General features: G+C 43.6%; 1 protein-coding gene across 2 annotated transcripts in view; it reads right to left on the bottom strand.

Annotated features, from left to right (window-relative positions):
- Positions 1–21,626, bottom strand: part of rhbdf1a (rhomboid 5 homolog 1a (Drosophila)) — a 47,515-nt gene that overhangs the window by 11,119 nt on the left and 14,770 nt on the right. The window contains exons 2-11 of one of the 2 annotated variants that reach the window (XM_056287593.1): positions 11,373–12,063; positions 8,831–8,975; positions 7,667–7,806; positions 4,195–4,408; positions 2,723–2,929; positions 2,483–2,605; positions 2,115–2,278; positions 552–803; positions 312–423; positions 128–202 (exon numbers count right to left, since the gene is read on the bottom strand). In XM_056287593.1, coding sequence (XP_056143568.1) covers positions 128–202; positions 312–423; positions 552–803; positions 2,115–2,278; positions 2,483–2,605; positions 2,723–2,929; positions 4,195–4,408; positions 7,667–7,806; positions 8,831–8,947 — 1,404 coding nt within the window. In that variant the 5' untranslated portion in view covers positions 8,948–8,975; positions 11,373–12,063. The remainder of the gene's footprint in view (positions 1–127; positions 203–311; positions 424–551; positions 804–2,114; positions 2,279–2,482; positions 2,606–2,722; positions 2,930–4,194; positions 4,409–7,666; positions 7,807–8,830; positions 8,976–11,372; positions 12,064–21,626) is intronic. The other variant, XM_056287592.1, reaches the window with a different exon arrangement.

Raw genomic sequence — 21,626 nt, 5'->3', positions numbered from 1 at the left:
TCTATCTATCTGTCTATCTGTCTATCTATCTAGCTATCTATCTGTTGAACTATCTATCAAACTATAGATTTAAGTAACTAACTATCTAAATGGCTAACTGGCTAACGAGCGATCAAACCATGCTTACCGAACTGGGCCCAATCCAGAAGTTCTCCTGCTGTACAAACTTGACATTCTCATATACACCTTTGTTTCTTAAAACCTAAAAGAACAAAAAGAATACAGGAATTATAGAGAGTGTTATAGATTCCCAGTTTTACTTGGGGAAAAAATAAAACAAAAGAAACTCCCAGAGACATGAGAGGACTCACAGAATCAACCGTCTCGTGCTGGGAAAAGCCCACTGGTGCAATACCATGGATGCATACAGCCAGCAAAGTGATCAGCACATGAACAACAGTGATCCAGTATGTGAAGAAAGGCCTGGCGGAGACAAAGCATCTTTATTACCGAGCATGCGGAGCTTTACATCATCCGTCATTGCAGACGGCACAAAGAGACCAGAGAAAGGAAGCGATCCATGATATCGCTCTACTTAGCAGCGGAGGTACCTGTGGTCATCCATGTCTTCTATCTGCCTTTTCACGTAGCTGTCAATGCGCTTGCGGTAGGTGCGGTTGGTGAGTTTCCCCACCATGCCTAACCCGTAGGGCCTCTTCTCCCGAGCGAAGAGCTTTTTTACGGGAACAACGATGCGCTGGCCCCGCCGCTGTCCGTTGATGCTCACCACCTCCTGCCGCAGGGGAACCTTTGGCGGTCCAGGAGCTCCCTCTTTAGCCTTACGCCACCCTCTCTCCAGAGGTCTGGCAGACGGAAACGCAAAAAAAAAAAAGACACAGAACTGAATGACAGCTAGATCAGGAACATGAGGGATTTTTCTTTTCTTTTTTTGTGGAATTTTCTCCCCTTTTCTCCTCAAATGCCCCCCTCTTTTTCTCCCCAATTGTACTTGGCCAATTACCCCACTCTTCCGAGCCTTCCCGGTTACTGCTCCACCCCCTCTGCTGATCCGGGGGGGGGGCTGCAGACTACCACATGCCACCTCCGCTACATGTGGAGTCGCCAGCCGCTTCTTTTCACCTGACAGTGAGGAGTTTCGCCAGGGGAACGTAGTGCGTGGGAGGATCACGCTATTCCCCCCAGTACCCCCTTTCCCACCAAAAAGGTGCCCCAACCAATCAGAGGAGGCGCTAGTGCAGCAACCAGGACACATACCCACATCCAGCTTCCCATCCGCAGACACGGCCAATTGTGTCTGTAGGGACGCCCTATCAAGCCGGAGGTAACATAGGGATTCGAACCGGCGATCCCCATGTTGATAGGCAACGGAATAGACCGCCATGCTACCTGGACACTCCCTAGGACACAAGGGATTTCAACCAGAACCAAGATAACTGTTTACTTCCGAGGTCTGACTGGGTCCGTCCGTGACCCGATCATATCATCAGCTTTTTAATCTGATACCTTAAACTTTAACGTTAAAGAGCAATGCCTGAGATCCTTGGGCAGAGATGTTTATGGCTACTGTAAACTAAATACAGCATCTAGATTTTGAATTTACTTGTCCAAGGAGATCAGAGCCATGGCTGCTCCAGTTTGTCGCTTACAGGAAAAGGGTTTGTTTTGATCCTATGCTTTTGATCACTGTTAAAGAAATGTACCTTTTGATTTAGAAACGTTCAGTTGAATGAAAAGTGCTTTATTTTACCCTGTTTTATGTGCTACACAACTTAAGATTAGAGAATGTATTATATAGCTCTTATCATATCATGAGATAAAAACAGCAAAACAAGAACTGGGTAACAGAAGTGAAAGCCACAGGTGTTTAGATAAATGTGTTGAAAGTCATAAAAATCTGAATGGATTTTTCTAAAGAAATTACATTTCTACGAAATTAGGTATCCGTGCACATTTTGTTTTTTTCCGTTTTTTTTTAAGAAAATCAAACAGTGTGTACAAATACTATACAAAACATTTTCGAATTTCTCGTTCACAAAATAAAATGTACTTTCATAGGTATCCATTACAAAACTGTTAATGCTCTCTGGACTGCCTTCACCAAATCCTGGACAGGTCAGATACTGGTAGCCGCTGTTCTGATGACCTGGACTCACAGCATGAGATGACTCCTCTCCAGCTCCGATTTGTCCAGAGCACTTCCTGTCAGTTCCGTCTCGTCCATCAAACCACTAGGCTCTGCCTCTTTCATTGCTGCCTCCGACGGCGACTCGAACACCTCATCTGCATATGTGGACAATTCCTCCTGCATCAGAACATCCTACGTAGGTGGAGGAATGAGATAAGTCTTAATATGACGCTTTGGAATAGAAATCAAGATGATTTGTTCTTCTGGGAACGAATTGAGTTCTGCCAAGGGTCCTATTATTTTGTAACATGGTTCTTTTTTGTTTTCCTTTAAAATAAGCACTCTTAGAGATTGATTAACGGCAGAATAACAACATGACAGTATGCTCTCTCTCACCCTGGTGAAAAAGGAGGTGTCCAGTTCATCAGGAAAGTCCACCACATCCTCCTCCATGAAGCTGGCAGGAGTAAAGCTGCGCCTTTGGGTCCGTCTTAAGGTGTTATCCCGCAACGAGCGCCCCTAACACACACACACACTTGATCTTTAACTTGCTTAACTTTTAGATTTGTACACCACAACCATAAGCGTAGCCCAGTAAGCATTCTTGCTGACCCCTTCAACCCCATCATGGCTCACCTTGACCAGAGCAGCCGCAGCCCTGAAGCTCATCTTCGCCACAGACTCCCTCTTGCGTCGGCGGGGCAGCCGGTTGAGACCTGAGCGGGAGCTGGTGAAGGAGCAAAGCGAGGTGGCTCCGGGGGTGATGGGAGTCTGAGGCACACTGTAGCCGTCCACCTCCTCCACCATTCGGAAGGCCCGGCCACGTGCCAGCGGGTCCACAATCTGCAGCCCCAAGCAGAATATAAGAGCAAAAAATGAAAGAAAAAAAAACAAACAAAAAAAAATGTAAAGAAACTGGATGGAAGGATCATTAACAAAACAAAACAAAAACAAATTTCACTTATAATGCTTTGTTTACAATGCAAAACTAAGAACAGTTTTGATTATATGACTGAATCCAACAAAGGACCTATGAAGTGAGGCTTGACACTTTCAGTTTGGCTCAATATTTGAACTTTTTAGGGTGTAACCTGCACCCACATAGGAGTTAAAGGTACAATCCACAATTGATGCACACAGTGGCTGTCCGTCTCAATCTTGGTCCGACGTCGTAAACGTTGCTTGCTTTGTTACTGGCAAATGACAAAACTAGCCGTTCACTTCCTTTTGAGGCTTTCAGCTGTCTCCATTTCCTAATCAAGTTCACAGTGTTGACCTGATGATGAGATACGTCATGTTTCTCATTGTCAGTTCCCCACATGGCCATGGCGGGGTGTAACATTACGGACTGTACCTTTAACGAGTGCTCAGCTCTCAGAATTGGCAAGAAAAGCGAAAGCCGGGCACCATTCTGTTACAGGTTTGTTCATCTATATATCTAGATCAGAGCATATTGCAGCGAATTCGGGGGGTAACCACAGGAACTGCCACGAACCTGTATCTCCCGCACTGCGGGAGACATCGCTGACCGCTCAACTAAAGGGTCCGATCCGTTAGCCAAGGGCCAACGTGTGTACTTATCCATGCACGTTACAGTATGATTATAATGCTTTTTTTTAATCTAGAAAAATCAGTTTCATCTTTTCAATTCTTCTTTAAAAACCCTTTTTATAAAGGATTTGTGAATGAGGCTTTTTTATGATCATCGATTTACTTTTTTTTTTAGTGTTTTCATTTTGTTTTCCATGTTGTTGTTTTTTTTTTACAATTTGTGCTGTGTTTTCTTGCTAGCTTTTCTAGTTTAATTTTTAGTGAATGGGTTCGTTTAACTTTTGTTTCATGTCTCATGAATAATTCTAATCAGTGTGATTCCTGTCATCGTTATTCCTGTATAGACTGCTCATTTTGCTTTCTATTCTGCTGCAAAGCACTTTGTAATATTTGTTTTAAAAAGTTCTGTATAAATAAATACTATTATTGTTATACCACCACCATCACCATCATCATCATCATCATCATCATCATCAGCAGCAGCAGCAGCAGCAGCAGCAGCAGCATTGTGGAGCCACATCAGAGCAGTGTTTACCAGAAGAAAAGCGCTGCAGTACCTTCTGCATGCCGTGCTGTGAGGTGGGAACGTAGAGCGGAGGCGGTGTCTCGGTGCTGGTCAGGGAGATGTTGTCCTGGCTCGGCAGATCCATCTCTCGGATCACCTGGGGCTTGAGCTTCCCATAGCGAAGGCTGCAGTGGCGCAGGCTCTTCCTCTGCCACTTCTGTGTTGCGTCTCCATCCTTGCTGACCCCAAACCAGTCGGCCGTGCCCCTAGCATCACAAACACTGTACCTTCAGCCCCGAGGCACGCATCTCACAACCCCCCCACCAAAAAAAAAAAACAAAAAACAAAAAAACAACACCCTATATTCTAGTAATCCCCTCGTCCCTTACGGGGGGGTTTAACACAGGATATGTGGCTTGCTAACTGCCGAAGAGATATACAATCACAGATAGAGGTCCCTCCAGGAAGCCCTATGTGAAGGAGTGGGACATCAAACAGGCACTGTACTGATAACACTGACTTCCCTGAAAGGAAGAGAAAGTGCCCTAGCAGGCCCAGTTAGACGGAATAAGCCTGGGCATGTTCAGGTCCTGACTGAGAGACACAAAGTCCAGATGCACCCTTGCGCACACACACACACACACACACACACACACACACACACACACACACACACACACACACACACACACACGTTTGTTTATATATCCTCATGGGGACAAAATCCTAACCTCAAATCCGAAAGTAAAATCTTAATGCATTCCCTAACACTGACCCCATACCCAACCATAACCTTAACCCTAAACCCTAAAATGAACAAAAACAAAAAATAACCCAAATCTAACCCCAACTTTAATCCCTAAACCTAAGACTTATTCAAATGCTTAACTTTAATGCTAGACCTAAGCCTAACCATAGCCCTAATGGCAACCCTTTCCATAAACCTAACCCCAAGCCCAGGAATAACCCTTTACCATGTGGGGACCAAAAAGATCCCATTAGGTAGGTGGTTGGGATTTCACTACCCTTACGAGGACACTTAGTCCTCATGACACACACACACACACACACACACACACACACACACACACACACACACACACACACACACACACACACGTACACACGCACGTGCGCGCAGTCTGATAAATCCACTGTAAGTGAACAAGGTCTAGTTTACTGCATCTTCACCATCATAGAAAAAAAATACAGCATATCATAGCTGGGAATACATGATTCATTTGATACTCAATATTTTTGTCTTCTCCAGCAGACATCTGAATGTGATAAATTTAGCACTGTTGTTGAAGTTCAAGCTTAATGAGTACCAGAGCAGGAAGTGTCCCTATAACCTGAGGGCAGTGAGGAGAAAAAAAAAAGATTTTTTTTTCCCCAGCGGAGGCACAAGGAAACTAAGTCCCTAAACAAGCTAAATGACCAGCTACGCAGTGCACATGGGAAAGCTCTGTGCTCTCCGGTCCAGTTATCTGGTCCTTGTGGATTTACCCTGTCCTCCTAATCATTTTGGTGACATGTCTGAATAGCTGGCATTCCTGCAGCTGTGGGCCCCTCCCTGCTTGGCATGCCTTCACAGTGGCCGTGCCCTTGCCGACCGCGGTGGCTATAAATAGAGCCCCCAGCATGGCCGAACACCTGGACGCCCAGTCTAAACTAATCTGTGTCTGCTAAAGCCCCTGCCTGGGAGGGTACGCCAGCAAACCAACCACCCCACCCCACCCCCTCCTCCGCCTCTTCCCATCCACATCCTTAAACCCCCCCCCCCATGCCCGCTAATGACTCCCAGTCCAAAGCAATAACAGTCCCCCGGCGATGAATGCTGTTTGACAGATGTGCAGGAAAACGTGCAGGCCCACCCATTCCCAGTTTTGGTCAATACTGGAGCATTGAACGCTGGGTAATGTATAACGAGAAAAGAAAGAAAAGCTCTGGGTTTCAGCTTCTCTCATGAAGAACTCCATGACCTATTCAGTTGTGTGCAATGACTAGCAGCCAAACCGGTAACAACCTTCATACATTTGCGACCTTGTTTTTTTTTTTTTACTATTCTATTTCTTCATGCGATATTATTACCTTGGTAATTACTGTAATCATAATCTACAATTACTTCTGTTTTTCTCTATTTGTATCACTTAGCCTTTTACCCTTGTCTTTTGATTGTGAGGTGTGCTGAGACCCTCGCTAGCGAAAACGCACCTTAAATAAATGTAACTTGACTTAATAACCAAGGACAGTGGAAGAAAACAAGAGTCCTTGTGAATCTCATCATGTGTGTCTAACAGAACAGACTGCATCACTTTTTGACAGTAAGGTCAAGAGCCAAAAGATTTGGGCTGCCTTGGTAGTATCACTGCACATTTGAGAGAGCATTATCCAGACAATCATCTATGGTACAAGCACGTATAAGACATCGGATTGAAACTAACCCCACAGACTATGCGTGTCACACACAAATACTAAATCACTTACTCATCCCAATCTGTAATTTTTTGACATAACCAGACACACCCCCTCTAAATGTAGTCAGACTACCTAACGCATCTTCTCTCTCCATCCCTCACCATGACCTCTCCCTCATCTTAATCCTGACCCCTGACCCCAACCTCCACACTTGCGTGGTCTTGTGAGGGGACCTCCCCTTGCCAAAATACCTGAGCAGAGTTCTGGAGAGCGAGTGGTGTTTCCTGGTACTGCGACGAGCAGCCCGCTGGCCCTTAATGGGCACCGTGTTAATCCGCTCAAAGTGCACCCTTCTGCTGCTGTGGATGGGATGGGGGGGGATAAGGAAGGAATGTGGGAAGGAAGGAAGGAAGGTAGGAGAAAGGAAGAGGAAAGAGAGAAGACAAGAACAGGCAGTGAGAAGGAAAAGTGCAGCTGGAAAGTGTTACAGCCACTGCGCCAAGAGAGCAAAGTAGACAATTGTTTAGTAAGGACTAAATTTTTTTTTGGACATTAGCAATATTGAAAAGGGGCTCAACAACATGCAGATGGTTTGAAGATTATGAGGTTAACGAGGCACAGCCATGCAGACAGTGACAGTATGGAAGAGGCAGCAGGTTAGCATTGACACTGCAATCATGTGAAGAGACTGGATTTAAGCATGCAATGTTTTGCCAAGAGAGGAAAAAAGTCCCCCCAATCCTTAATTTACCTAATGGGTTTCATGTGAGCATTTGGTTTAGGCAAATCAGTACGGAATAAAACAACCAATCTGGCAAGAATGAGGCACCAGCACAATATCTCTTCTCTGTTGTCGTCCACTTTAAATGTGCAAAGCAACGTGCTTCTATGCACTTAAAATACCCAATCTACAAACACAGCACATATTCAATGCCCCACCATGAACAGACTACCACATGCTGTCCAATACAAGAAGCCAATGAACCTTCCAGACTGCGAAACCTTGGAGGGTAGTATGTCTTATGAGTTCATGCCATGGTAGAAAAAATTGAATCAAGCTGTCCAAATAACTAAATGCTATCCATGTGTTGCTAAACTGCCCTTACCTCTTTATTGTCTGTGTGATGGAGGACTGGCGATGCAAGGCAGGCCGACGGGGGTCAAACAGGTCACGCGGCGGAGACTGGAGGTGAGTAGTCTCCACAGGCATGCTGATGCTACGCAGGAACCCCTGTCTTTTCACCGGCTAGACAGGGGGGAACACAAGTTCAAGACAAGGTTTACCGGCAGCCAGATAAGTTTGCACAACTTAAAGTGATAAAGAACAGAAAAAAAACCCATTATCTATAAATAATATCTATGTAACAAAGATAATTGAAATATCTACATATCATTTCTGTTCACAGTGCAAAAAAAGTAAGAAGTAGTCATCCCAAAGAGTATCATCTGCATATAATGATTGTCTTACTGTAAGGTATTTACATATTTTGCATTGTACTTGTGGAAGGTACAGTGCACTAATAAGAAAACACATTTAAATAAGTCAACAGTCAACATGTCATCCCCAATGAATGATGCAGTGACCCCCTTTTTTTCAGATGATAGCAATGAAATGTGCAAAACGTATTATGTAAATGAGCAGAAAATGCAGGTAGACGAAGCTTAATGCTATGAGAGGCAAAAATGTTCAAATGGGGGAAATGTATGTGTGCACATTTCAACAGTATATGCAATAGTACATAATAATAGTAATACATTTTGCTAATTTAAAGGCATCTTTTTGGCCTGTATTGTGTACCATGTGTACCATATTGGCATCATTCCCTCAAGGTTAATCAATATCGGAGTGGTTGTGTCTAAGATATTGTGTGTGATGGATGGACGGATGGCCAGAGACCGATACAGTCACCCCAGTTGAGACAATTGTGGGTGACGATGAATAAACCTTTTGCAGGGGGGATATTGACATAAGTGGGTGGTTTGAAACTTCAGCAGTTTTGAGTGCGGTACACTGTACAACATGCAGGCACAGTATAACAGTATAATAGATACAAACCAACTAAATAGCATGTAATTACACTATTTCTTTTACTTATTACTGGTCATTGCCCAGCAAGAAATGTTGGGGAACTGGCAACAGGGAGTTAATGTTGACAACATAGAGTGACAGAAAAGTGAAAGTATGAGATGGACAGTGAAAGGACTCTGCCTTAGTGAAGTAAAATTAGGAAAGTGAGGCTCCTTTAGGAAGTTGGGTGAGAATGGCGTACCTGAACGAAGGTGGGGGGCTCGTCTAGAGACACCTGCGTGGTGGGAATGTCCAGTTTAAGCCATGGAGGTTTCTTCCTCTGCAGGCTGCTGGTGCTCTCCCGCCGCAGTTCAGCCATGCTCTCTGCTCCACCCCACGCCGGCCAGCTGGCCACCAGAGACAGAGAAGGAGGATATGAGCATGATAAAAGGAGGACAGGAGCAGAGGTTTCACATAACTGAAACCAGCCCCAACGAGTCAAACAAAACGTAATATGATTTCTGTTATTTACTCCATTTTAATAATTTTTTTCATTAAACCTTTATCTAACCAGGAAATCACTCTGAGCTGAAGAATCTTTTTCTTTTTTTTTCAAAGGAGGCCAAGCAATGGCAGCATCAATAACACATATTTAAGTTTCTCACAAACAACACAAAACCATTGCACGACATGGTCAGACTGATAAGATGGCAATAAAACGAAAACAGGCCGTATAAAAGTATAATAGCGCGGTGCAGTTAAAAAACAGGATAAAAACATCAAAAACACTGTTGAAGCTGGTTAAGTAAAGCAGAGACAGATCCTAATGGTGGCACCTGCAAGGTCTTCAGTACACTTTTTGAGATCTCCAAGAGAGATGTGACCTTTTAGTTTTAACTCCCTCCACAAGGAAGCTACAGGAGCAACATGACGGCTCTTTTAATGATCTAGCTCAGTTCAGATCTTAGGGATGGACAGCAGGAGCAAGTCTTTAAGGGAGGTATGTGAACACAATTTGGAGGAGGCAAAATGAAAAATGGACTAAGACAAGTTAACATGCCTACAGATTGACAGTGACAGCAAACCCAATGTACCACACAGAGTAAAATGATGGGGTGAGTGCTTTACATCTTGTGATAAACCTCAATGCCTTGTGACATAGTCTGGCATAAGTAAAATTTGGGCAGATACATTTTTGTACAATAGGTCAAAATTGTCCAACAGCAGTAAAAAAAAAAAAAAGCGACCAAAACTAGACTCTTTATGAACTAAAACGAACTATAGCTTAACTAAAATCTTAACGCTAATCTATTTTTTTTTTAGAAAGACAGCGTGTGGCTTTTAATTGAGAGTCCCCAATAATTGTTGTAGGGTACTAGTTAGCTTAAATCTGCTATCATTTTATGGTTACAATATTAAAACAGCTTAAACACATCCTCATTAATTTAATAACTCCATTTGCAAACGACAGCCTTGATAAATATTGCAAATGTAACTTTCTATAATTTTTATAAATATATTTGCCTTTAAATTTACATTTTACCTTTTATGTAAAGAAAAAAAAATTCTGTCCATTTATCTATATATATACATTTTTTTTTAATATGACTGTTGTGACCCAGTAAGCGTTTCATTACAATGACTCAACTGCAAATAGGGCCTGAAACCTGATTCGTTGGATTGTACTACTCATACATAACACAAGAGGGGGCTGAAGCTCTTTATTTGAGCCAGTCCTTAATAAATCATCTCAACCACTTAACAGAAGTAGACACCAGAGTACAACTGGTAACCATTATCCCAAAGAGTACACAGAACCATTAAACAAAGCAACAGACGCTGAAGGAATAGGGAAGTTTAGGGTATTTACACAAATCCCTGGAATACCAGAGATTACCTTACACTCGGTCCCTGCTTGTAGTTAGAAGATATTCTGTTCCCAGCTGGCATTTATCTAATGACTATATGCATTCCCATGAAGAGGGCTGACAACAGCAGGTGGTGCATAGTAAACCTTCCCATTAGAAAGAAAACATCCCCATAACTGGAGCCTTGTTATCTCAACCAGCCTTTGATTTCACTGCTCCCTCATCAGACCTCACCTCTCTGTGCCTGGAGGCTTGTTTCCTGTCATTTTCTAAATTGTGAGTTATACATTCCCAGGGAGAAGAAAAAAAAACACACTGCTTTTACTTTTCATTAATATGGCAGCACAACGCAAAAAAAAATCTCTGCAGGCAGTGTTATTGCCCTCATCAGGATTAAAACAATTCTCCACTCCCCAGCAGAAGATAATGGGCAAATTATCAGCTGTCTTTAACAGTTGAGTGTGCCTATGAACTGTTTTTACACAGTGTGAAACTGAAATCACAACTATATCTGCATGTGAGAGACCCCCAGAGCCCTAGAAAGAGAGAGTTGCGTCAATGAGGGGTCAGAACGCGAGAGGGTCACGTGGTTCATGTAGCCGCCGAATAGTTCCAAACGAAGCTTGGTGGGTCATTTAAATGAACTGCTAAGCCGCGATTTCTGGTAACTACTAACCAATATTTTCAGATTTTTACATTTATATATAGATACAGATATATTCCAATGTGACACATATTCTATGCGCACTGTTTGGAACTATCCGGGGCTCCCATGATCCGCCATTGCTGTGGCCCATTGACAAATCGTAGTTGACGTAACTCTCTCTTTCTAGGGCTCCGAGTGTGCCTACGAACTGTTATTACACAGTGTGAAACTGAAATCACAACTATATCCACATGTGAGAGACCCCCACATGCCGTGCTGTCATGTCTTACTCCGATGAGCAATCACAAGATGTCTTCGTGTCCCTTCGGTGCTTTACACCTCATCAGAGGTTATGTGGAGGAGCACCCCGACTTCTATTTAGTTGGTGAGAAAAAGGTCCACATACACCAGACCAGATCTGCTTCTTGTAGCCATTTTCAAGCACATCACAGGCTTCTTTTTCAGCCCATCTGGTGACCTGGAGTGTGCACATGGGACACGATTCCTCCTCAGAAGCAAAAAAAGTCAGTGTTGCCAGTGTGTCTGAATGAAGTGGGAAGTCAAACCTCAGTGGGGACAGCGGAGGTCATCCGCACTGTGTTAACATCTAAAACCGCAGTCTTGCTCTTGCTGCCAGAAATTTCATAATCCATCAGTTCACATTAGGACACTGATGTAACTATCCTGCAAGATATCTTCAAACCTCGAACGAGGGAAAGCTGTTTAAAAGCTGTGACAGTGTCCCCCTACATTTCCAGCAAAGGCCTAAAGCAAACGCTTGGAGAGGAAAAGTGGAAGCATCTATTCCCTGCCATGCTTGAACAGTTGTGGCCTCGTGCCGTCAGGAGGCTCTGCCGGGGAATGCTGTTTGACCTCCACAGTGGTTTTGTCTGTCTGCAACATGTTGACCGGGCCAGATTAGCGAGGCAGACACTAACAAAGCAGGCTGGTTCAGAGAGAGAGACTGTTCTGAGTGAAGAGCTATGAAAAGAGAGAGAGAAAGAGAGAGAGAGAGAGAGAGAGAGAGAGAGAGAGAGAGAGAGAGAGAGAGAGAGAGAGAGAGAGAGAGAGAGAGAGAGAGAGAGAGAAAGAGAGAGAGCGAGAGAGTTAAAAAGTGACACATTGCACACTCACTCTACTCGTATTTAACGGTTGCACGTCTTCACTCAGTTTTCACTGTGTGCTTTTTTTGTGGGGGGGTGCAGAAAAAAAACTACAAAAAATCTTTTTTTACATGTATTTTATACATATTTTACCAAAGGTTTATACACTGCTTGGCTAATCAGAGGTGAGAGGTGATACTGTTTGTTTCAGGCGATAATACATTTTACATCCATTTCTTTGAGTTCACACAATCGCAAAAACACATCATCTAAAACTAACCCCTGCTAACGTTCCCTATTTCTTCCAGTGAGAAGTGTCACCTCTCCCTCTCCCTTGCTCTCCCCTCTCTCTCCTCTACAGAGCAGCCAGTAACACCAGTGAGAGGGAAATGCAAATGCCCTGATAGTATCTGAACTTGTGCAATCACAGCAGGACCGTTGCAATAACAGCACACACTCTGGCCACAGGCAACAACATCACCCGACATTTAATTACTTTTGCCATTAGCTCAAACAGCGGGAATCCTAAGAGAGAGTGATCCAGTGTGGGGGAGGTTCAGCCCCAGATCTGTGGCTCCTAGCTGTCCTCCACAATAAGCGTCATTTGATTTCAGGCCCTGTGGTACCAGAGCCCTGAACTATGATTATATTAACTCTGAGAGCTGACTCCATGCTCGTCTGCCTCCGGGATATGGAATAAGAAGGGATGGGGAAGAGTTTACCACCTCCCAGTCTGCTCGTACCGCTGTTCTCTCCCTGCCCGAAACTTTTGCTCTTCCTGTACATAGCCTCCCCCTCGTACACCTACTCCTCTCAGCTTCACTCGCATCTCGATCTTCTCTCTCTCTCTGTGAGCAAATTACATACACGAGCAATTACTGGTTTGTGGCCCATTAACCCTCCCATAAGCCTGCTAATCTGCTTTGTTCCAATATAGATAGAGGCTTTGGTCATAATGAAAGCTTTGGGTTTGAAGTATTGGACAGTTGAGATATCTGGCATGGCACTGTAATCAGATTACCACAATAACTGGGCATTTGTGCTTGAGTGTGAATCCATTAAGAGCATGTCACTTGCAAAATGCTAAGCAGACACTGGATCATAAATGCAGATGTGTTAGCTACTGTTCTAGGTTTGTTGATTTATGTCCACTGCTCAGTGAATTATTGAGGAACTTGGTCACAGCCCAAGGTAAATCTCGAGTGTCGGTAACACAACTGAGTCAAGAGACTTGGATGTCTGTCCCTCTAATCCTCCTCCAAAATCAACATGGCAGCTGAATTGGCACGGGACTAAGACTTGTGCCAGGGGAAGGAAGTTGGCTGGAAAGGCTGGCATGGTTGATACATCAACATGGGCATGGCTCTTACAGCGGTCCACTGAAAGGCAGGCCGGGTGTGAATTAGGTATTGGTCACAAGACAGACAGGGACAATCAGGAGTGGCTCATCTCATCATGGCGCCTATTAATTCACCAAGTCATTCACTTGTTTAATGGTCTGATCGCTGACACTGCCATGAATTTGTGATGGCACATGGACCAAACCTTTTAATAACTGTTTGGTGTTTCATGTCTCCATAAAAAAAAAACCCTGTTTGTACTGTTCATACAACGTCACGTTCACTGTCTCATAAACTTTTGCATGCAGCATTTCACAATGCCTATCATAAGCTGGTGTTGTGGAATTTTCTGACAATCCCGCAGAATTTGACTCCCCTTGGCATGAACGGGTTACAGTTAGGATTAGGGGGTTAGGGTTAGCCTAACCTAACCTAGCCTCACGCCAGGGGAAGTCAGATTCTGCGGGGTTGTCAGAAAATTCTGTAACACCGGCTCCTAGGTGCCATAATCGGGCTAAACTTATCAAGAGCCAACCTCAAGAATAATGAGGTAAAGGCGTTTACATGACTGTTTCTTAAGGCAGAATAATGCCTTTCTCAGTTTATGTTCAGTTTATATTTGTTTGCATGGAAAGCCTCATAATGTATACCCAGGATATGAAATAAATTGGTTATTTCAACAATGTAAACCCTTTAACTGCAATATTGCTGTTAAGTGACTGTTCCCAGTGATTGGGGTATTGGTTTCCATGTAAACGCACTCTGTGTCTGCTCCAAGAGTGTCTGAAAATTGTCCCATCTACCTATTTCACATTCAGGAAGTATCCAAAAGGTCGGCCAAACTCTCCTTCACAGTGGAAATTAGAAAGTACAGACCCTCACAGGGAAACTTGGGCTCAAGGCCACTACCTGTCTGACACAGATTAGCCTTTATGAGGCACAAGTCCTTCAGTAGTTTAGAAGTCCTTGGGGAAAGCAGAGTTGATTGAATTCTGCATTTGGCAATTATCCAAGTCCAAGGATTAGACAGTCCCGCTTCACCCTGGCACAGTGTAAGGATTTGCTCAAAGGTACATTCAACTGTTAAAAGGAAATAACTTTTAAGGTAGTTAGTGTGCACGAAATGGTTGTTGCACATTCATAATCATCAACCCCTACCAAACATTTCACAAACCCACCCAAGTGTGTGATCACAAGGTCACATTTCTGTGGTTGACGTTCTCTTGCATATTGTATTGCACAGCAACAATTCCAAGTGTCAGGACTGCAACAGTTTCCCACAGCGAGTATACGCCCACTCCTAATTTGTGATCTGCATTCCTCGGCCCGACGTGATATAATCTGTGTGCGTGAAGGTGTTTATTTTGACCTGCACTCTCACATCTGGAGGAGGGAAAACTGCCACCCACTACCCTTTCGCTAGCCGCGCCTCGCTGGGTGAGCTTCCTTTGCCCTACCTAACTTTTAACATCCAGCAAGTCACATGGAAATTTCCCACTCAATCACAAGACCCATGACAAGCCTTGCATCCCTCGTGTTGAATTCTGGGGCTGGTATTTCCCTCACAAGGCCACTTCTCTCCATTAGCGGTGGGGAAGACGGGCAAGCAGACAAACCATAGAGGACAGCCCGAGATCTCTCCATGCAAAAATGCCTGGCAGGCATTTATGTCCGAAGTTGACAGGCTAAAACCAACCATGCTCTCTCTTGCTCTCGCTCCCTCTCTCTCTGCTTCTGTGGGTCTCTCTCATTCTATGCCTGTCTCTCCCTATGTCTACCATTCTGTCTCTTGGGAGCTGCAATCTATTATAATTCATACTACACACAAACCCTCACTCAGTGAAGTTTTTTTTTCCCTCACCATCACTTAATATAATGACTTGGTAATGGTCCCCAGTCAAGCATGGAGAGGCACCGTTAGGACTACAGAAGCCCAGCTGTCACCAGTGCAGCGTAAAGGCAAACACTGGAGAGTCCCGATCCCTGCAGCCCCTGTTACCATCTCAGGTGTCTGATAGAGAGAGGTTTTGGGTGGGCGAGGGTGGGGGAGGGTTGCACTGGTACGTGACTGTGTACATGTACAACGTATGCAACCCTGCCCTCCCATTTCACATACATCATAAATAAAATATATGCTCAGCTTCTCTTCACTGGATTCCTCATCCTTCTGACACCCGGTTTAAAACTTCCAGTTCCCCTTGTCATGGAAATTAAAAAATGAAATGCAATGATGATGTACTTTGATAACTATACACATTTCATTTACTTTTTTTGTGCTCGGGAGTGAAGTGGGGTCAAAAGCACGGGGACACATCAGCTGTAGCACACACCAGCTGCTTTTAAAAACGGAACAGATGAATAATACATTTCTGGAAAAGCTCTGACTCAAGATGCCGCGCATTCCGAAAAGCCTCCAAGAATCGCAATGCCGTGAATTTTAAAAATCCAGTTAGATAACCCAAACTTCACGTTACTCGGCTTTCCATGCCAAATTTCTATTAGATGACAATATCTAATACTGTACAGTGCTTACATTCCACCGGACGTCTGGGTGAAAGTGAACCCAGATGCGACGGCAGAGGAGGATCGTCATATACAGACAGAGGTCGGCTGATTTTGGATCACTGTGTCCACACCACAGGCGGTGGAGTGGTTACACAGCTTTGCTGAGGGTGTCTGACAGGCCAGGGGTGTGTCATTGACGCTGACAGTGTCTCAGATGGCGGGCCAAGCGAGGGTCGTCCCTCGAGGAAGGGACCAGCAAGAGGCCTGAGCTGGACTGCATGGGCAGGGTGGAGGAACTAACTCCTCACCAAGCATGTGATGGCGGGCGCCATGATGGATGACCTCATTAATCTGCGTTGTGCAAAACCACGTAGCACTTCCTGGCCCCAGGGGCTTGTTCCTGTTCTGGCCCTCCTTTTCTCCTTCTCCTTTTGTTCTTTTTTTTTGACCATCCGGCACTGCTGAGAATTGCAGCAGTTCTCTGTAAACTGAGCACTGATGTAACGTCATTTCTTGTCATATTGTAAACTGTGTACTAGTGAGCACAGCATTTCAATAATAATGAATGAAGCTGAATTCCTTTCCATTGGGAAATGAATCCCAATTTACGGACCGTCCCCTTCCTTGTTGTGAACCTGATGTGAATGATAAAACCTATAATGTTTCACCATACCCTAATAGTTAGTCATGTGCCATAAATGCTCCATTGTTACTTGAGTCGCGCTCCATGTTGGAAATGAAGCTTGATGCTGGGAACAATAGCAGGAAGCTATGCTATTCAGCTACTCACACTCTCTAAACAGCTACCCCTCTCTCATTCTCTCTCTCTCTCTCTCTCTCTCTCTCTCTCTCTCTCTCTCTCTCTCTCTCTCTCTCTCTCTCTCTCTCTCTCTCTCTCTCTCTCTCTCTCTCTCTCTCTCTCTCTGTCTCTCCCTCTTTCTATTACTGTCTCTTCTTAACGGAAGAGGGAAATATAAGACCATTTACTAAAATGAATTTGTCCTGATTTCAGGCACCTTTACTTGCACAGTGAGCACATTAACTTTCATGTAGCAGCTCCCTGTAACAGGATTTCACGATAACCAGAAACCACACGACCACATTGTCGCTCAAGTTAACAGCCATGTGCAACGGCAGCTTCAGGAAGCAAATGATTTGGCTGACAACCCAAACTGAAAATCAAGATGCAAATCAATCGCATGCTTAATATGGCTGCATTTTCTGTGCTGTGTAACTCCTCAACATCTGAGGCCCATCTGCACATTAATTGCAGAACGGGGCTTTTTGATCTTAATATAGCACATCCTGAGTCCAACCAGGAACAACCAAGAAGCTGAAAAGAACCAACAAGCAGAGAATATGGGTGTGGGGGATGACTTTTGAAAAAGAAAACACAGATAAAGGCACTAAAAATAACACGCCGCGCTGCAGGAGCATCAAAAGCCAGGTGACAACAGCGACGGTGGAAGCTGGGTTATCGCTGTGGCGCAGCCCAGGGTGCAGTCAGTGTGTCTGGTTTCTCTCGTCTGCTGAGTGTCTCGTCCTTACCGGGCTGCCACGGCTCTCGGGTGATGAACGGAGCAATGTGACGCCACGACGCACACTGTAAAAACACTTGTGTCTCCCATGAAGTTTCATAGGAAGAAAATAGGAGAAGAAAATGTTTGTTTTTTTTCTAGTTACTATCTAGCCTGACCTTGAGCCTCAAAATGCCTGGATACCCCCCTCCACTCCACACACACACATACACACACACACACACACACACACACACACACACACACACACACACACACACACTAGCATTTCATACTTGTATAGCAGAATAGTTAGACTGTAGCTGAATGATGATTTATTTCAAATTATTTAGTTATTATTCCATATTTCGATTTATTTAGTTATTATACCATCAATCATTTGTTGTCATGATCTGTCAGTTTGGATCTACAATGTTGAAAAAATATGATAAAACATTTTGTTTGTAATTTTGAACACTTGTTATACAGTAGGACCTTAAGTTAATAATACCACACCAAAACTCTCTCTCTCTCTGTCTTTCACACACACACACAAACAAAAACACAACATAAACACACACATATGCACACATACACACACACACAACATAAGTACACACATAAGCACACACACGTAAACATACACACAACATAAACATAAACACACACACATACGTACAAAGACACGACACGCCAACACACACAGAAGCACACCCGAAGCACTATGCAAAATTTGTATTTTGCACTTATGCTAATAATATAACAGAACGGTTAGATTATAATCCTTTCTCCCATCAATCACCTGCTGTCATATCGTATTTTAGATCATTCAGATCACAGACACACATACAGAGACAGCAGAAATATCTGCTGCAGCTGACCCCAGGGATCAAGTGTTGGGCCAGCGTGGGGCAGGATTGGCAGGTGGGTGGGACCACTGTGACTGGCAAGGTAGGTGGGCTCGGGTGAGGAGTCTGGGGAGAGCTTGTGTCATTTCCCATATTTTTGCCCCCAGCCTTTAGTTCATCCAGTCATTGTCGGTGACATATATCACAGAGCGAAGTTAACCTTTTACATCCACTGGTTTCAGTCTGCAGTGAGTGACAGATATGAAGCGGGGCCGTTGCCAAGCTCCCCTACTGTCTTAACAGTGTTTACTTAATGACAGGATATGGTGCCAGAGATATGAATAGTGCAGTGAGGTACATGTAAAAATGGCTTGTCTCCAGTGAGCTGTGATGTGGTGTATTTATAGACCTCAATGCCAAATGTACGGCCTGATGAAACTGTAGACCAATATGAAAAACATCCCGCAGCAAATCTCGAGGAGGTGGGCTGTATTCTCACACAAGTCGAAGTTACTACAGTTTTCAGAGCCTGCACCGATCAAGCAAGTTTGAAAATCAGAGGTGACACCTGTATTTTCCATCTTATCGCTCAAGTTAATTACCATTTTACTGTACAAAGAACTGTACTCATTTCTAAATTATCTCAAAAAGTTGAATAATAAGCAAAGAAGGCAATCAACAGAAAAAGAAAGGGGGAAGTGATTTGGAAATTATACATATTGACGTCAATCTCAGACTGCTCCTAAATATAATCATGTTATGGAAGCAAACCACTGACATTTGTGCCGGGTGGCATGTCCTTCGCTCTTTTTCGCCATTGCTAAAAGATTGTATGCTTGGCTAATTCAGCACTTGAATTATTTAGTCATTCTGCTAAGGTGAATTATTTACCATGTGGTTCCTGCTAGAGCTGCTGTGCACATATGCGGGCATCTGCAAGAGCCCAGTCCACCGACTGGCTAGCGACTTTGGAGTCTCGGTGCTGCTAATACAGCCTCTGTCGGCCCAAGTTCAAGTTTCAATTTATTATCATATGCATATAAAAAGTACCATGTACCTTCAAATGCAAGTGCTCCCTCTGTCAGCCCATACTATTAGAAGTAGTCGGTGCACGGGCTTGTCTTTACTTTGACGGAAAAACAAGGTTTACTCAATTAATCTCTATCTCATCTGCGTCCAGGCCAGTGTTTGTGTTTCTAATCTTGAGGAAACAGCCGACTGTGAAATTCCCCCCAGCTCAGGCTAAATATATATGTATATATACCACACAGTCCAAGTCAACATGAAGTGATTTCATATAATAAAAAAGCTACTAGCGCACATATCCGGGCACTTGAGATAGCTCTGGTAGCATCCCATGGGATGAACACAAAGGGAAAAACAGCCTTCACCCTTATGGGATACAGCAGTTGGCAAACAGTTAATTATTAAACCTAAACTACAGCTGTCAAGTCATACAACCACTGTGCTGGATTCCCATGAACACTTATCTCATACAGCATATCCATCAACTGGACCTAGCCAGCAGTGCATCTAGCATTCTCTGTCTTTTACCGCTTTAATTTTTGTTGTCATATCTTGATATTTTACATTTGGTTCACATTTATACCTTTTTACATATTTTATCATCTGTCTTTCCTTTATTTTTTCCAAACTTCATTGTTGAGAGCATCTCTAAGTAAGCATTTGGTTTCATTGGCTGAGTGTAACTGTTGCACATGACAAATGAACCTGAACTTGAGCATATGTGCTTGCAGACAGTTTAGGTTAAAATGCTTATGGGACAGTAAGCATGAGCGTGTTGAGGGCAAATAATGAAATTCAGCATGAGCGTGATACTTAGCAGGGCACAACCGTCTGTTACAAAGGAAGCAGGAAACTGGGTTAGTTGACAAACATCAGTAAGTCCTGTTTTTATCAAATGAGACAAGATAATTGGGGAAATGAAGGTCGTTGTCTTCGCACAAGTTTTAATCATCCAAACCTCCATTTTCTTGTTTTGAGTTCCCTCCAATCACTGGCAGTCACATGTTCTCCATTAAGCTATCACTCCACCCCAGCATGACTGACTGACATGTCTGACTCTGCCAATGGTGTCAGCTCATCAGTCTGTAAAAAAAGCCTAGCCAACCTAACAATCTCTCCTCCCTATCATTTCACTGTTACGTAACTGCCACACCACCCCCACCCCCACCATCACGACCCCATCTACACCCCAGAGGAGATGTTTGTGGTTGAAATTTGTGCAGTTTTATCCTCCTGGGAATTTATGTTTCTGGAAGCTACTAATGCCAAAGCTTGGGCAATCCAATAGCTTGGTTTTAAGCTAATTATTGAAGATCAAGTTGTGGTGATCAAGTTATGGTGACATGAATACTGGGATGGCATCCAGCGCTTTACCTGTGCCTCTGTCCATAGGTTCAGTGGTTGTGTCAGGAAGGGTATCTGACGTAAAAGTTTGTCAAATCATTATGCAGATTGACAAGATTGATGGAAACTATCAAATCTGCTTTGGCAACCCCTGGGAAACAGGGAACAAGCCGAAAGAAGAAGAAGAAGATTGAAGATCAAGTTGTGCCTATCCTGATTGAAATATCCTTCTTCACAATGAATTGTGTCTGTGGCAATAAGTATGAAATAACACAGCCCATCTGTAAATTTTCATATTATCTTAGCACTAGAGGCAAGGAGATGAGCAACAAGAGTTCTTGTCTGACAGGAACTCGCAAATGTTGAAAGGGATTTAGTTTAAAAAAAAACCGTTTATGTCATAATTTAAAATTCTATAGCTAAATTCACAGATACAGCTGGTAGTCTTGCATATTTAAGCATGTGAATTGCTTTATTACCATAACATGTTTTCCAAATAGAGCCAGGGATGTCAAAGCACCAAATAGAATGAGAAATGTAAATGTTGAAGTACTCTATCTACAATATAGTCTCAACATAATCAGGGGATCAATACTATTAGCATTTGGCTTTGTGGCCAGTTTCAATTGTGTCTTTGACCACTTGTGTCTTTGACAACTCCCATCCTACCAACCCCCACCCCATCACTGAAAGCAGTATGTTACATTTATGCCTTGAAAAGAGAAGCCACTTTGGAAAACAAAGGGAAATAAAACTGTCTTCCTCCCAAATTCATCCTGAAACTACAAACAAGCACTACATTATGATGAGTCAGACATTCTCCTGTTAAGCAAGTAAGAGGACACTCAGGAGCAGCATGCA

Source organism: Lampris incognitus, chromosome 10, assembly GCF_029633865.1.
Source record: "Lampris incognitus isolate fLamInc1 chromosome 10, fLamInc1.hap2, whole genome shotgun sequence".
NCBI lineage: Eukaryota > Metazoa > Chordata > Actinopteri > Lampriformes > Lampridae > Lampris > Lampris incognitus.
This window is presented reverse-complemented; position numbering and strand designations above follow the sequence as displayed.